The following is a 14687-nucleotide window of genomic DNA, read 5'->3' on the forward strand; positions in this document are numbered from 1 at the left end:
CCACACCATGATGCCGGGTGTTGGCCCTGTGTGCCTTGGTCGTATGTAGTCCTGATTGTGGCGCTCACCTGCACGGCGCCAAACACGCGTACGACCACCATTGGCACCAAGGCAGAAGCGACTCTCATCGCTGAAGACGACACGTCTCCATTCGTCCCTCCATTCACGCCTGTCGCGACACCACTGGAGGCGGGCTGCACGATGTTGGGGCGTGAGCGGAAGACGGCCTAACGGTGTGCGGGACCGTAGCCCAGCTTCATGGAGACGGTTGCGAATGGTCCTCGCCGATACCCCAGGAGCAACAGTGTCCCTAATTTGCTGGGAAGTGGCGGTGCGGTCCCCTACGGCACTGCGTAGGATCCTACGGTCTTGGCGTGCATCCGTGCGTCGCTGCGGTCCGGTCCCAGGTCGACGGGCACGTGCACCTTCCGCCGACCACTGGCGACAACATCGATGTACTGTGGAGACCTCACGCCCCACGTGTTGAGCAATTCGGCGGTACGTCCACCCGGCCTCCCGCATGCCCACTATACGCCCTCGCTCAAAGTCCGTCTACTGCACATACGGTTCACGTCCACTCTGTCGCGGCATGCTACCAGTGTTAAAGACTGCGATGGAGCTCCGTATGCCACGGCAAACTGGCTGACACTGACGGCGGCGGTGCACAAATGCTGCGCAGCTAGCGCCATTCGACGGCCAACACCGCGGTTCCTGGTGTGTCCGCTGTGCCGTGCGTGTGATCATTGCTTGTACAGCCCTCTCGCAGTGTCCGGAGCAAGTATGGTGGGTCTGACACACCGGTGTCAATGTGTTCTTTTTTCCATTTCCAGGAGTGTAGGTTGAAACAGTAGAAAAGTGTGACAGTAATTTGTTTATTTTGATGTCCACAAAGACAGAATAGGTACCAAGATAATATAGTGTTAAGAATATGCAGAAATAAGATACTTATATTGGAAAGTATAACCCAATAATGTCAATAATGAAAGACAGAATCCAACAAGCAATCCATGTGAAAAACCTATTGTCAAATGCAGAGGAAACCTATAGCAAACATTTATAAGTTATTTTATTTGGTATTGAGTGGAGAATCGAATGATATACTGAGGCTACTGTGAGAAATCAAAGTTAAATCATCATGGTGAAGAAAAAGAAATTTTATTGAAAAGGTAGGAGAAAGGTGATGTTCTAAGGGTGGAAACCATTAAAGATAAATGGCTGTTGTTATCAGCAGAGTGGTGAATAACAGTATATTTTTTTCAAACTTACAATTTAAGGAAAGCTAGAAAACTACAGGTTGGCTGTAAGAAAACACAGAATTATGTAATACCAAAGAGCAGCTCTACATATGAGTATATTGTTTTCATTTATCTATAGGAATAAAATGATGAGTTGGGAGACAATGAGCAAAAATTATTAATTTCGGAACTGAACAAGAAGCATTAAGATTTAACATTGGTGATGTAGGAAGAGGTAACCAGGATACCCAAACTTTCACCTGAAAAAAAAGAAACAATGATGGAGATACTGTTAAGACTGCAGATTAATGAATCCTGAAGTAAGGTAATTACAACACAATTATAGCTGTGAGGTAAGGAGTTGCCAGAGAGGTTTATCAGAAGAATCCTAACAAGGTGTAGTATGCCGACAAAGGGGGACATTTCCAAAAAAGTTTTGTCCAACAAATTCATTACTCTGGGTTGATTACCAAACAGGATTAATGGACAAGATGGATAAAGTTGAAAGAAGAGCTGTCTGTTCCATTACATCTTCATTTTACTGTGCAGGAGTATCACAGAAATGTTCAATATATACCAATGGGGCATGCTATAAGAAACATCATGTGCACTTTTTGGGAACATTACTTTCAAAATTTGTAGTGCCAATGTTCTAAGTCAAATCAAGAACCATTTTACTTTATCCAACTTGAATGTTCTATAATGATCACAGGACAAAAATTAGAAGAATTTATGAATATACACTCCTGGAAATTGAAATAAGAACACCGTGAATTCATTGTCCCAGGAAGGGGAAACTTTATTGACACATTCCTGGGGTCAGATACATCACATGATCACACTGACAGAACCACAGGCACATAGACACAGGCAACAGAGCATGCACAATGTCGGCACTAGTACAGTGTATATCCACCTTTCGCAGCAATGCAGGCTGCTATTCTCCCATGGAGACGATCGTAGAGATGCTGGATGTAGTCCTGTGGAACGGCTTGCCATGCCATTTCCACCTGGCGCCTCAGTTGGACCAGCGTTCGTGCTGGACATGCAGACCGCGTGAGACGACGCTTCATCCAGTCCCAAACATGCTCAATGGGGGACAGATCCGGAGATCTTGCTGGCCAGTGTAGTTGACTTACACCTTCTAGAGCACGTTGGGTGGCACGGGATACATGCGGACGTGCATTGTCCTGTTGGAACAGCAAGTTTCCTTGCCGGTCTAGAAATGGTAGAACGATGGGTTCGATGACAGTTTGGATGTACCGTGCACTATTCAGTGTCCCCTCGACGATCACCAGTGGTGTACGGCCAGTGTAGGAGATCGCCCCCCACACCATGATGCCGGGTGTTGGCCCTGTGTGCCTCGGTCGTATGCAGTCCTGATTGTGGCGCTCACCTGCACGGCGTCAAACACGCATACGACCATCATTGCCACCAAGGCAGAAGCGACTCTCATCGCTGAAGACGACACGTCTCCATTCGTCCCTCCATTCGCGCCTGTCGCGACACCATTGGAGGCGGGCTGCACGATGTTGGGGCGTGAGCGGAAGACGGCCTAACGGTGTGCGGGACCGTAGCCCAGCTTCATGGAGACGGTTGCGAATGGTCCTCGCCGATACCCCAGGAGCAACAGTGTCCCTAATTTGCTGGGAAGTGGCGGTGCGGTCCCCTACGGCACTGCGTAGGATCCTACGGTCTTGGCGTGCATCCGTGCGTCGCTGCGGTCCGGTCCCAGGTCGACGGGCACGTGCACCTTCCGCCGACCACTGGCGACAACATCGATGTACTGTGGAGACCTCACGCCCCACGTGTTGAGCAATTCGGCGGTATGTCCACCCGGCCTCCCGCATGCCCACTATACGCCTTCGCTCAAAGTCCGTCAACTGCACATACGGTTCACGTCCACGCTGTCGCGGCATGCTACCAGTGTTAAAGACTGCGATGGAGCTCCGTATGCCACGGCAAACTGGCTGACACTGACGGCGGCGGTGCACAAATGCTGCGCAGCTAGCGCCATTCGACAGCCAACACCGCGGTTCCTGGTGTGTCCGCTGTGCCGTGCGTGTGATCATTGCTTGTACAGCCCTCTCGCAGTGTCCAGAGCAAGTATGGTGGGTCTGACACACCGGTGTCAATGTGTTCTTTTTTCCATTTCCAGGAGTGTATTTAGCAATAATGACAGTTATTTTACATGCACAACACCTGAAAATAAATTAGTAAGGGACAAACAATTGTTTTACAGGATGAATGCCCACAAACTGTACAGTTGCATGCAGAACATGTACCCAGATACTATGTAGATGTTGTATTACCAAAATGTGAATAAATGAAGACCAACAGTATGTATTAAATGTACAAAATGTTAGTATTTATATACTAATATGTACACATATTTTAGAAATAATATAATCTAAAAATATGACTAAGTAAAGAGTGCTCCTTCACAAATTTTTATAAAGAAAATTTTTTTAATACTTACCTAGGTCAACATCATTTCCTGACATTATTTCAGAAAAACTGTGTTTTCCTCTGTAGCTAAAAACATAAAAGTATACTGGAGCAGTGTTGACAGCAGCTTGCATCCGTGCTGCACGCTCAGCATCTACCACAAACATCCGGTCACTAAACAGCTGCAATGATACAGAGTCAAGAATAAATCAAGCAAATAAAATATGCAAGCCATAGTAGATATGTTTATAACAATTTTAATACACCAATGTTGTTCTTATAATTCCGTATGACTGACAAATATTGATAACATATCAGCACACACAGCTTGTAGAGATTATCTTAATCATAACCTCTTGTTTATTTCCAAAACAAAACCTTCACTCTGCAGCAGAGAGTATGATATAAACAGAATCCCCACAGGAGAATTTCTGTGGAATTTAGAAGAGCGCAAAAGAGATATTGGTAGTACCATGTCCAAAATGACAGCTGTTACGTGCTAGTGTCGAGAAGTGAAGCATTTGCATAGTTTGTACATCCAGTTTCGTGTGGTCTATCAGCTGAATCATGGCTGTCAAGGGAGTTCCGCAGTGGCCTCCACAGGCCCTATGTTTTTGTGTGTAATTGATGAATTGTGTCTGTCACAGAGTTTCGCATCCGGCCCCAAAGGTGCTGGTTTTTTTCATATCTGCCTCCTCCATGCTTGATGTTTATTCCTCTGTTTTTATGTCCCATGTTTTCTATGTTCTGTACTATCACTCTGAGTTAGTTCAATTAGTCTCCTGCTCTCAGTGAATAAAAAGTCTTTTGTTAACCGTAATCCTCTGGTGTTGGATCAGTCAGTATTATTAAGTTGATCAGTTTCAATTACACTGATCCTAACATGACCCTGACATGATCTTTAAGTTGAAGGAATTGAACTATAGCAGTTTTCTCTATTGAGCTCAGGAGATGTCTGAAGAACACATCATATCGATACTAGCAGTCCATCTGCAACTGTTTTGGCCCAATAACCCCATCTTATGGCTTGCATAGGTGGAAGCAAGTTTCTGTTGTGCTGGAATTATGACCGAAACCATAAAGTTCATGCTTGTTGTAAGCCAGTTGGTCCACTGTTTTGCAGTTGAGATGCACATCATCATTGCACTCCCTAGCAGCGGATGCCTATGAGAAACTCAAGTTGGAACTAATATGGGGATTTGCTGCATTGCAGGAAGATTGTATTTGTCAATTTCTTACCCAAGAAGTCATTGGTGACCATAAACTATCACAATATCTGAGGTATTTGTGCAGTATAGTGTACACCATCACAGTGCCAGACAACTTACTGCATACACTGTGGAGAAGTAGATTACTGCTGCAAATTAGGTCAATAGTGGCATTAGAAACCAACAAACCATTGCATTCCATGGCAGAGTTGGCAGACCACATACAGGATACCATCAGATCTGCCCAGATTAGCGTGGTTGTGGCACAAAGCAGCAGTGCAACAGCCTCAGATATGATTGCAGGTGCTGCTTATGACTCACTCACAGCAAAGTAGACATCTTACATGTGCAGGTCAGTGCATTATTGTCAAAAGGTGGCACCGGAAACAACATAGGGCATTAGTGTAGACATTCAGGATCCAGTCTTCAAGCAATACTATGTCTTCATGAGGTGAGCAGCCTCTGTGTTGATACCACGCCAGATTTGGTGAGAACATGCGAAGATGTATGTTTCCGTGCGTCCACCAAAATGCTGATGGTGGCTGATCACAGATGCAACTGCCAGTCACCATCCAGACACCTGTCCATGAGTGACAAGAGGTTGTGCACATTGGTTTGGATCTCAATATCCTGCCGCAACATTTGTTGTGTTGGTATAGGCCACCAACTGCCTTCCGTCTAATGGCTGCCAATAATTTGACTATGGTGACCCATGAAACCCAGTGAATGGAGCTGAATATAGGCCTATGTAATCCATTCTCATGAAATATCACCTGCAGGTGCTATGGAAGTGATCATCAGTGCAGATATTCTGGAACATTACAATCTCTTGCTGGACATGGCAAATGCCTGATTGTCTTGCCAGACATCACAAATGCCTGATTTGTGAACAGCATTACTGGTTTAACGGTCACCGATTTTCATCACTCTGTAACCATCCACAGCATAAAGCTTACACAGGCACCTAAGGTTGGATACACTTCACTGTTAAAGCAGTTTCCAAATTTGGGTTGGCCACTCAGGGAACCTAAACAGATTGCACCCGATACAGTGCATCATGTAAAGCCAACACATGGACCACCAGTAACATGTCAAACTAGATGTTTAGCACTGGACTGTGTTGCAATTACCAAAGCTGAATTCCACACCATGCTGCAAGAGGGCATTATTAGACCATTGAATGGTCTGTGGTAGTCTGCTTTACAGCTGGTGCTGAAGGAAGGTAGGGCCTGGTGCCTGTGCAGAGCCTATTGTGCACTGAATGTGAGAACAGTGCCAGACCGATACGCAGTGCCATTACTAGGAGACTACAACATGTTACGTGATGTGACGATATTCAGCATCTTAGACCATAATAAACCCTGTACTAGATACCTGTGGCAAAGAGGACATTCTAAACACTGCAATTATAACGCTGTTTGGCATGTTTGAGAGTGTGTATATTACTTTCACTCTACAAAATGTGGTCAAACTTGGCAAAGACTCATTGACTCTGTTCTTCAACTCCTGTTTTATTTTTCGTATCTGAATAACGTGCTCATGTTCTTGGAGACTGAGGAACAACACTGAAAACATCTACAGGAAGTGTTCTGACGTTTGGAACATTACAGAGTCATGTTGACCGTCATCAAGTACATTTTTAGACAATCTGAAGTGACCTTCTTGGTACATAGAATATCTCCTGCAGGCTCCCTACCTCTGACAGAAAAGGTTGACGTGATTTTACAGTAACTCAGGCCAGCCAAAATCAAGGAATTGCATTGATTCCTTGGTATGCTGAATTTTTATTGACACCACCTGCTTCATGCAGTAGAATTGCAGAAACCACTGACTGCAGTGGTTACTGGTCCTAAGACCCCTAGTGCAGTGGGCTGAGGCTTTGTGTTCCCATTCGAGGACATGAAAAAGAGAATGAGTAATGCAGTCTTCTAGCTCATCTCAAGTTTGACATACCTCTTGCACTGTATTTGAATGCAAGCTAGATAGTTATTGGTGCAGCACTACACCAGTGGTCAGATGGTTCATGGTAACCATTGGCATACTTTCACGAAAATTGTCACCATCTCAGAGAAAGTGGACTGTCTATGGCTGCAAGCTCCTGGCAATATATATGAAGCAGTGAAATTCTTCTTTCATGTATCAGCAGCATGACAAATCCTACTGACTTTTCTGCACTTAACTGAACACAACAAGAACACAAGGGTGCCCAGATGTTAGTCGATGATGACGCGCCAGGATTACAATTGCAGCTCGTTGACTTATGGGAGAAGATGTAAAGCTCTACTGTGATATCTCTCACAGACAACCTCGTCCATTTCTTTCACCATCATTCAGGAGATAAGCTTATGGCAGCAGTCATAAATTGTGCCAACCAGGAGTACATTCAACATTTCCACTCCTATCCCAATATTTTGTGTGGGTTGGGAAAGGACTGCGAAGAACGGACAGGGACATGTTTGCAATATCAAAGGTGTAAAGTGTACATGCTCCAATTGGTGACTTTCCAGATGCAACTGTACATTTTGTGTACATACATGTGCATGTTGTGGGACCGTTTCCTCCATCAAACAGTCAACACTACCTTTTCATGGAGACTGAATATGACAACAGGCAGTGACAATTGATAATATTACTGCCAAAATGTTAGCCTCTACCTTTGCGTCAATGTAGATGGCAATATTCGGGTGCCTGCAGTACATCACCACCTAGTGTGGATGGCAGTTTGAGTCAGACCTGTTCATGCAGCTTGCCAAGTTTTGTGGATATGACCATCAAGTATGATTCTGCTGGCAATGACATGGCTGAATGCTGTCATATTTCCTTGAAGAAGGTGCTTATGTGCCATGAAAACAAATGGACATCAGTCCTTCCAATGGTTCTACTTGGCCTACAAACAACTTATAAATGCAACATTGATTCCTTTGCTACAGAGTTGGTCTGTGGAGAGACATTGCATCTTCCTGGCAAACTTGTTGATGCTGATACACTGAAAACTTTCTTGCAGGACCAGCCAGATTGATTACATTGCCTGTGGAACCATGTCACACAGATCTGTCCTTCGAAGGTATCTGGTTATAACATACTCTTTTGTTATTGGCATCAAGGACCTGGATCACTGCTCACATGTCATGCTCTGCACCAAAGGTGTGCATACACTGGCCCATACTGCATGTTACAGAGAGAAGTATGCAGACAGTGAACACCAAGTCAACAGTCACTTCCCTAAACAGAGTCAAGCCTGCATACATTTTTCAAGAGGCATCACAGTCCGCTGCCAAACTAAGACCTCAGAACTTGCCTGAACAAGGTGTGGGTGCCAAGGCCACTGGTGTTTTTTGCATGCACTTGTGCTTTCTCAGTGCACAGTGTTTATTTATGTTCAACATTTAATTGTTTTTTATGCTTTGTACTGTCACTCTGGGTTAGTTCAATTAGTCTCCTGCTCTCATTGAATAAAGAGTTTCCTGTCATGTAATTCTCTGGTGTTGTATCAGTCAATATTATTCATTCAGTCAGTCTGAATTACACTGATCTCGACAGTATATTTTGACTGTATGTTGGGCCATAGTATATGCTGCTTTAGGAAGTGAGTTGCTTGTTGTAAAGTACCAGGAATTAGGAAAAATTCAGATTATGATGCATACAACACCAGACATTAAATTCTTCAACTGATATACTTTTGTATTAACAGTTCATGATTCAGTTGGCCACATATATCATTTAAAACTGACACTGACTGGTATATGCATTTCTTTTGGTATTGTTCTGTGCATTGCATGGGTGTTTTTTGTTCCAGAAAAGCTTCATAATCTCATTATTGTTTAATTTTGAATAGAGAAGGATAATGAGGATACAATCTTGAAAACAAATGTTTGCAAAATAATTTCCTATTATTCAACGTATTTGTGAACGTAATGAATGACACACAAACTTACAAAATTATAAATTTTTCACTTGAGTTGATTCAATTGAAATTTGTTAACAGTAGGTGATCATTTTTCTCATTGACTATAAAAAAAACAATTCGTTTTGTATAAAAAAATATTAAAAGTAATATGGCAGAAATCACTATGTAAACAAATGAGTGTAAGTCTGGAGTTTCAGTATGTAAACAAATGAGTGTAAGTCTGGAGTTTCAGAAGTTTTAGTAATAAATTTGAAATTAATGGAAAGAATAAATGCCATCATTTTGCTTCACTAAAATTGTAAATTCCAAAAGATTATAATTTTGTGAATATCAATGTTTCAGTTAGAAAAGGAATGTAATCAAAAATCTACAATATTCCAGAAACCCTGCTTGCCAAACAATAAACTATCAAAGACACAATGCATGCCACCAAGTGTGTCTGATCTTATTCATCACACTTATCAGTTTTATATTCTGTGACGTCTTTTTAGAAATAATTATTGGAAGAAAAGTAAATGTTGACAGAACCAATGAAAAATGGTGTTTTCATTATCACAGTCAAAGACGTAAGACCATGAACCCAAACACTTTTAGCAAACAAGATGTCAAGAAAAAATCTCATTAAGAAAAAAGCCATGTAAGTATAAAATAAACATTATTTGTAATTTCTACCTCCCACAGAGAAACATTAAGTGCTCAAATGTTTCTTATTTCTGCTAAAGATGCACTTAACTCTTGAGTGGGTTCACGGTCAATTTTGTGTGCATTTAAAGAATAGCTGTCTTTCATGTCACTAAGGTAAACATGAATGAGTAAAATCACAGTTTAATCTTAGTTTAATTAAACAACAATAAAATTAACATAGTTTATATGAGATAAATCAATATTTAATTAAAAAATAAGAAAATAAACTTTCGTTACATCACTCTGATGCCGTGCACAAGTCTTACCCCACAGTAATGACACACTTGAAGTCTTAAACAGCCAACCTCTTATTAGATTTTTAATTACCTCATATACAACTGCCTCACTGTGGCATTGTGCTGCTAGTCCAGAATCTGGGTCATTTTCTTGCATGGGTTGTACAGTACATTTTTTCTCACTAGCATGCACTTTTTTTTTATATTACTGCTGCTCGCTTGGACATAGATAGTATAACTTAGCACTGGATTAGCTGAAGCAATAATGAAGGAATATGTGTGGGCTTGTGGTTACAAAGCAACAATGGAAAGCTACAAGACAACGTTATTTGTGGTTGGTGTACGTTATACAAAGATATTCCCAGTCAAAGATTAAAACTGCTTTCGTTTATAAAGTTTAACTGCATGAGTACTTTTGGAAGTTATATGGAAGTAAACATTATGATGCATGTATCTAATATGGGAAGTAATGTTATGCTGTAAAAGGCAAAGATCCAAAATTGACTTTTGGACAGCATACAGTTATTCTCTGTCAGAAAGAATCCAGAACATTGAAGACAGTCCAACACATTTCAGAACCCTTTTTGTAAAATTAGTGGCATTCTTATCACCACTTACTAGCTCATCTACTCACTGGTGGTATTTGTGACTAAGCATGAGAAACAAATTTAACATGAACTTCTTATCAAAAAAATACATTAAAATGATTTCCCTGTAGACCTACATTCTATATGCTGTCAAAAAGATCACTAACAATCTGTCTGCCTATTGGCATAGGTTATGGAACTGGAAATCCATGCACACTGAAAACAAAATTAAAAATATATTATACAAATTATCTCACTATCCGGTTACTTTAGATAGAACATTCCTCTAATTAACAATTGAGTCAATGTGGCCTCAACCAGTAAGTTGATTTTGATATCACAGTGGACTCTTAAATATTGTTGTATTGGAAGTGATATGTCCATGAGTGTACACAGAAATTTACCAAAGAGGGGTAAAACTATAAAACTGTCATCTTCGAACAACTGATGCTACAATAAATAAGTTTGACAAAAGTTATGTAAAACTTTCAGTATTTCAAAAGACTGGTAGAGATTCCCTCAATATATTTTTCAAGGTAAATTACTTTGATAGTTAAAAGCACAACATATTTCATTATTAATGCAAAATAAATCTTTTATATTACCCAACATGGTTACAAAAGCCACTTTCTTGAGTTCATGGTCTGAAATTACACCCTCATACTATAAAATCCAATGTGTCAAGTGCAGCAGTAAACCATGTTAGAAAATATTCACAAAAATGTTTTTCACGAATGATATCTTTAGACTGTGCCGGATATTAAAAATACAAAGAAAGGAAAGGTACGTCTGATAAAAATCCTATTGTGTATTAACAAAATTTACCAGCAAAGCATTCCATCTGTTCCAAGTTGATGAAACAGCACATATACATACACATATCAGTTAGACCATTGCACCTAACAATAGTAGCCACATTTATGTGAGCTGTGTGAATGTATGTATATGTTTCTTCATCCGCTTCATATGATGAAGGACATTGTTTGAAAGCTAAAATAATTCAGCAGTGCACTTTTAAATGGGCCTGCCTGCTGTTCAAGCCTCCTCTATGCAATTAAAATGTATTTATGTACAGCCAGGATTTCCTTCCAAACCCTTGGATCACTTCAGCTAAATTTGGCTTTTCATGATTATCTGTACTGTGGGATTTAACACTTATCGTGCGGCTGCCGTAATATTACGTCGCGGGCGGAAACGAAGAAAATGCGGCCGCCATAATATTACGTCCCGCCGCATTCCACGTTGTTTTAGTGTTTCAAACGCATTGTTAGCGTTCCCGCTACAACCTGTAGGTCCTGTAATGCTTGTAGTTCATCATATTAGCGCTAGATCGCAGCACCTAGTGAGGTAATGCGATATATCCGTATATATTTCCAAACGAATTCACGTGTTTTTCACGCGTATGTTACATGTTCTGTGGTGTCCTGTCGTTTGTTTACTGTAGATTTTGGCGCAAGTATTTTGGTTTTAGCTTGTTTATCTTCTTTTTACTCACAATGGCGAGTGATGACGTTGCAAAACTTTGAAAAATGATTGAAGAAGTACTTGCTGAACCTACTGATGATGATTTTTCGGATTTCGATAGTGACAGTGATTGCGAAATGCCGGAGAATAACGATAGTCCAGGTAAGTCTAACATCGTACTAACTTGATGCAGAACAAGACAGTTCATGTTGCGATTTGTTCTGTTACATTCTGTATTATTTCAGACACAGATTTGTCGTCAGATGAAGGTGAGCCACCGCCTGTGTTCCCCCCCCCCCCCGCCCATCATCGAAAGATGCCAAGATTGAGTGACATTTCACAGGATGATTGGACTATAGTGGATCAAACACCAAACATTTTGTTATTTACAGGGTCTCATGGTGTGCTAAATAATGTAGGACTCTGTCAGTCTAGTGAATATTTAGATTTTTTTTCTCATTTTATAAATGACAGGGTTATTTCAATTATGAAGGAACAAACAAACCTATATGCTAGACAGAAGCTGGCCACACAGAGCACAAAACAAATTAGGGCCCAATTCTAGATTCAAGCAGTGGAGGATGCTAACAACTGCTGAAACAAAGACGTTTCTGGCTATTATCTTCTATATGTCAATCAGTGAGAGGCCAAGTATGGCCAGTCACTGGTGTAGTGATCCAGTGGTTGGCTGCAATTTTTGCCCCAATATTATTCCAAGGGACAGATTTCTGAATATTTTGTCTATGTTCCACATAAATGACAATTCAAAGCAAAAAAAGGAAGGTGAAGTAGACTTTGATGCCCTTCATAAGGTCAGGCCTCTTCTGGATGATTTGGTAAGGAATTTCAAAGAAAGTTATCAGCCATTGATGAAGGTATGTGTCCTTTCTGAGGGCATGTAGGTTTCGAAGTTTATATGGGTAATAAGCCAAACAAATATGGCATGAAGCTATACATTCCTGCAGAATCCAAAACTGGGTACATATACAACTTTGAGTTTACCATGGAAGGGACAATGAAATGGACAACAGTGCTTCTGCAGTGGTAAAGCGATTGCTCGGCTCACTCCAAGGTAAGGGCCACACTGTATATGTTGACAGATTTTACACCAGTGTTCAGCTAGCTGAAGAACTGGCTAGAGCCAATACTGGTCTTGTAGGGACTGTAATGCCAAATAGAAAAGGATTGCCCAAGGCTCTCAAAGAGGGTAAACTCAAAAAGGGTGAACAAATATTTCACTGAAAGAACGATGTGCTAGCATTGCGATGGAAAGACAAGAGGGATTTGTGGATGATAAGTACCAGGCACACATCCTCAATGTTGCCTGTTGCTACAACAGAAGGCAATGAGAAGTTGAAACCAGTGGCAGTGATGGATTACAACAAACATAAAGCTGGTGTAGACCTTTTTGATCAGCGTCTTTCATATGGAGCACTTGATCACAAAACAGTGAAGTGGTGGAGAAAGCTTGCCTTCAACTGTACAATTATGGCAGTTTCCAATGGTTGTATTTTGCACAATTGCATCAATGAGAAGAAACTGACCACTCCTAAGTTTATACAGGATGTCTGTACTGCGTTAGTGTTACAGAGAGGAGAGAGAATTGAGGATTCTCTTGGATCTGCAACGATTGCTCGATTGTCGCAGCAACATTTTCTGAACCGTATGGAAATGGTGGACGGGAAGAGGAAAGCGCAAAGACGTTGTGTAGTGTGTAGTGGAAAACAAAAGAACATTACTGGGAAAGCTGGGAGGAAAGATACTTATTTGAGTGCAGTGAGTGTAATGTAGGTTTGTGTGTCACCCTGTTGCTTCAAGCTTTATCACACTGTGGTTCACTATGCAAAATAGCTTATGTGTATGTAGCTATGCTTTATGTGCAAATGGTATAACAAATGTCTTTTTAGTGTCAAATAATCACTTTCCAAAATTTATTTCTTCTTTAAATTGAATAAAGTAGTAAAAATAAATTTTTGACAAAAAATTATTTTCGCAAAATTGAGGAGAAATCCGCATCACTTCTTGGAAACAGTATATGCCCCATATAAATGACTGTTAACCCATGTAAAGTTGAAACCTTAAAGTTTTAAACCATACCTGTAGGTTTTATGTATCTCTAACTAAACGTCCTTTACAGGTATTTAAAATCTGTTGAAAACAGAAAAAATCAGCCAGCACACAGGGAGTGGCACACAGTTAAGGGCTTAGCATGGTAAGTGTTAAAGGTTCCTAGCTCCAATATGAGTGGAGATATGGAAAAATGTGTTTTTACAGTCACTGCCATGTAGGCTACCCTCCTTGACAGGTGTGTTATATGGGAAGATTGATTTGCCTTATTGATTTGCTTTGCAGGGTAGCCTCCATGTCAGGGGCAATAAATGGTTTCCCAGCCTTGCACAACAAGCTTGGTGTGGGAGTAATAGCAACCTGCTATATTCACATCTTCCTCAGTGGCTATATACGCGGCTGGACATAGCTGAGGGAAAGTTAAGATGGTCGTAGGGTAGGATGGATAAAGAGAGGAGGCAGTAGGGAATGAGTAGGGAGAGACTGGCAGGAGGGGGTGGACAGGTGAGAGAGGGAGAAGAGGGAATGGACAGGGAGGGAGGCAGGAGGAGATGGCCAGAGAGGGGGCAAACAGGTGGACAGGAAGATAGGTGGAGAAGGGATGGGCAGGTATACATGGGGGAGGATGAGATAGACAGAAAAAGGGGGGGAAGAGAAACAGGAAAGACATAGAGGGAGAAGCATCTGATGGGCAGAGAGAGATGGCAGAAGGAGATGGAGAGAGGGGGGAGAGGAGGGATGATAATTTTGATAGAGCAGGCAAGAGGAAATGGATGGAGAGAGCGCGGAGGAGGAGAGGCGCAGAGAGAGTGTGGAGGATTAGATGGACAGACTGAGGTGGCAGAAGAGTT

At 41.5% G+C, this 14687-nt stretch overlaps 1 protein-coding gene across 1 annotated transcript in view; it reads right to left on the reverse strand.

Annotated features, from left to right (window-relative positions):
* The window catches only part of LOC124547608 (venom carboxylesterase-6-like), a gene marked incomplete at its 5' end in the record, with an annotated part of 214939 nt that overhangs the window by 41008 nt on the left and 159244 nt on the right, over nucleotides 1-14687 (reverse strand). Inside the window, one exon of the mRNA XM_047125118.1 lies at nucleotides 3715-3865. Within this exon, the coding sequence (XP_046981074.1) occupies nucleotides 3715-3865 (151 nt within the window). The remainder of the gene's footprint in view (nucleotides 1-3714; nucleotides 3866-14687) is intronic.

This window comes from Schistocerca americana, chromosome 1, assembly GCF_021461395.2.
Source record: "Schistocerca americana isolate TAMUIC-IGC-003095 chromosome 1, iqSchAmer2.1, whole genome shotgun sequence".
NCBI lineage: Eukaryota > Metazoa > Arthropoda > Insecta > Orthoptera > Acrididae > Schistocerca > Schistocerca americana.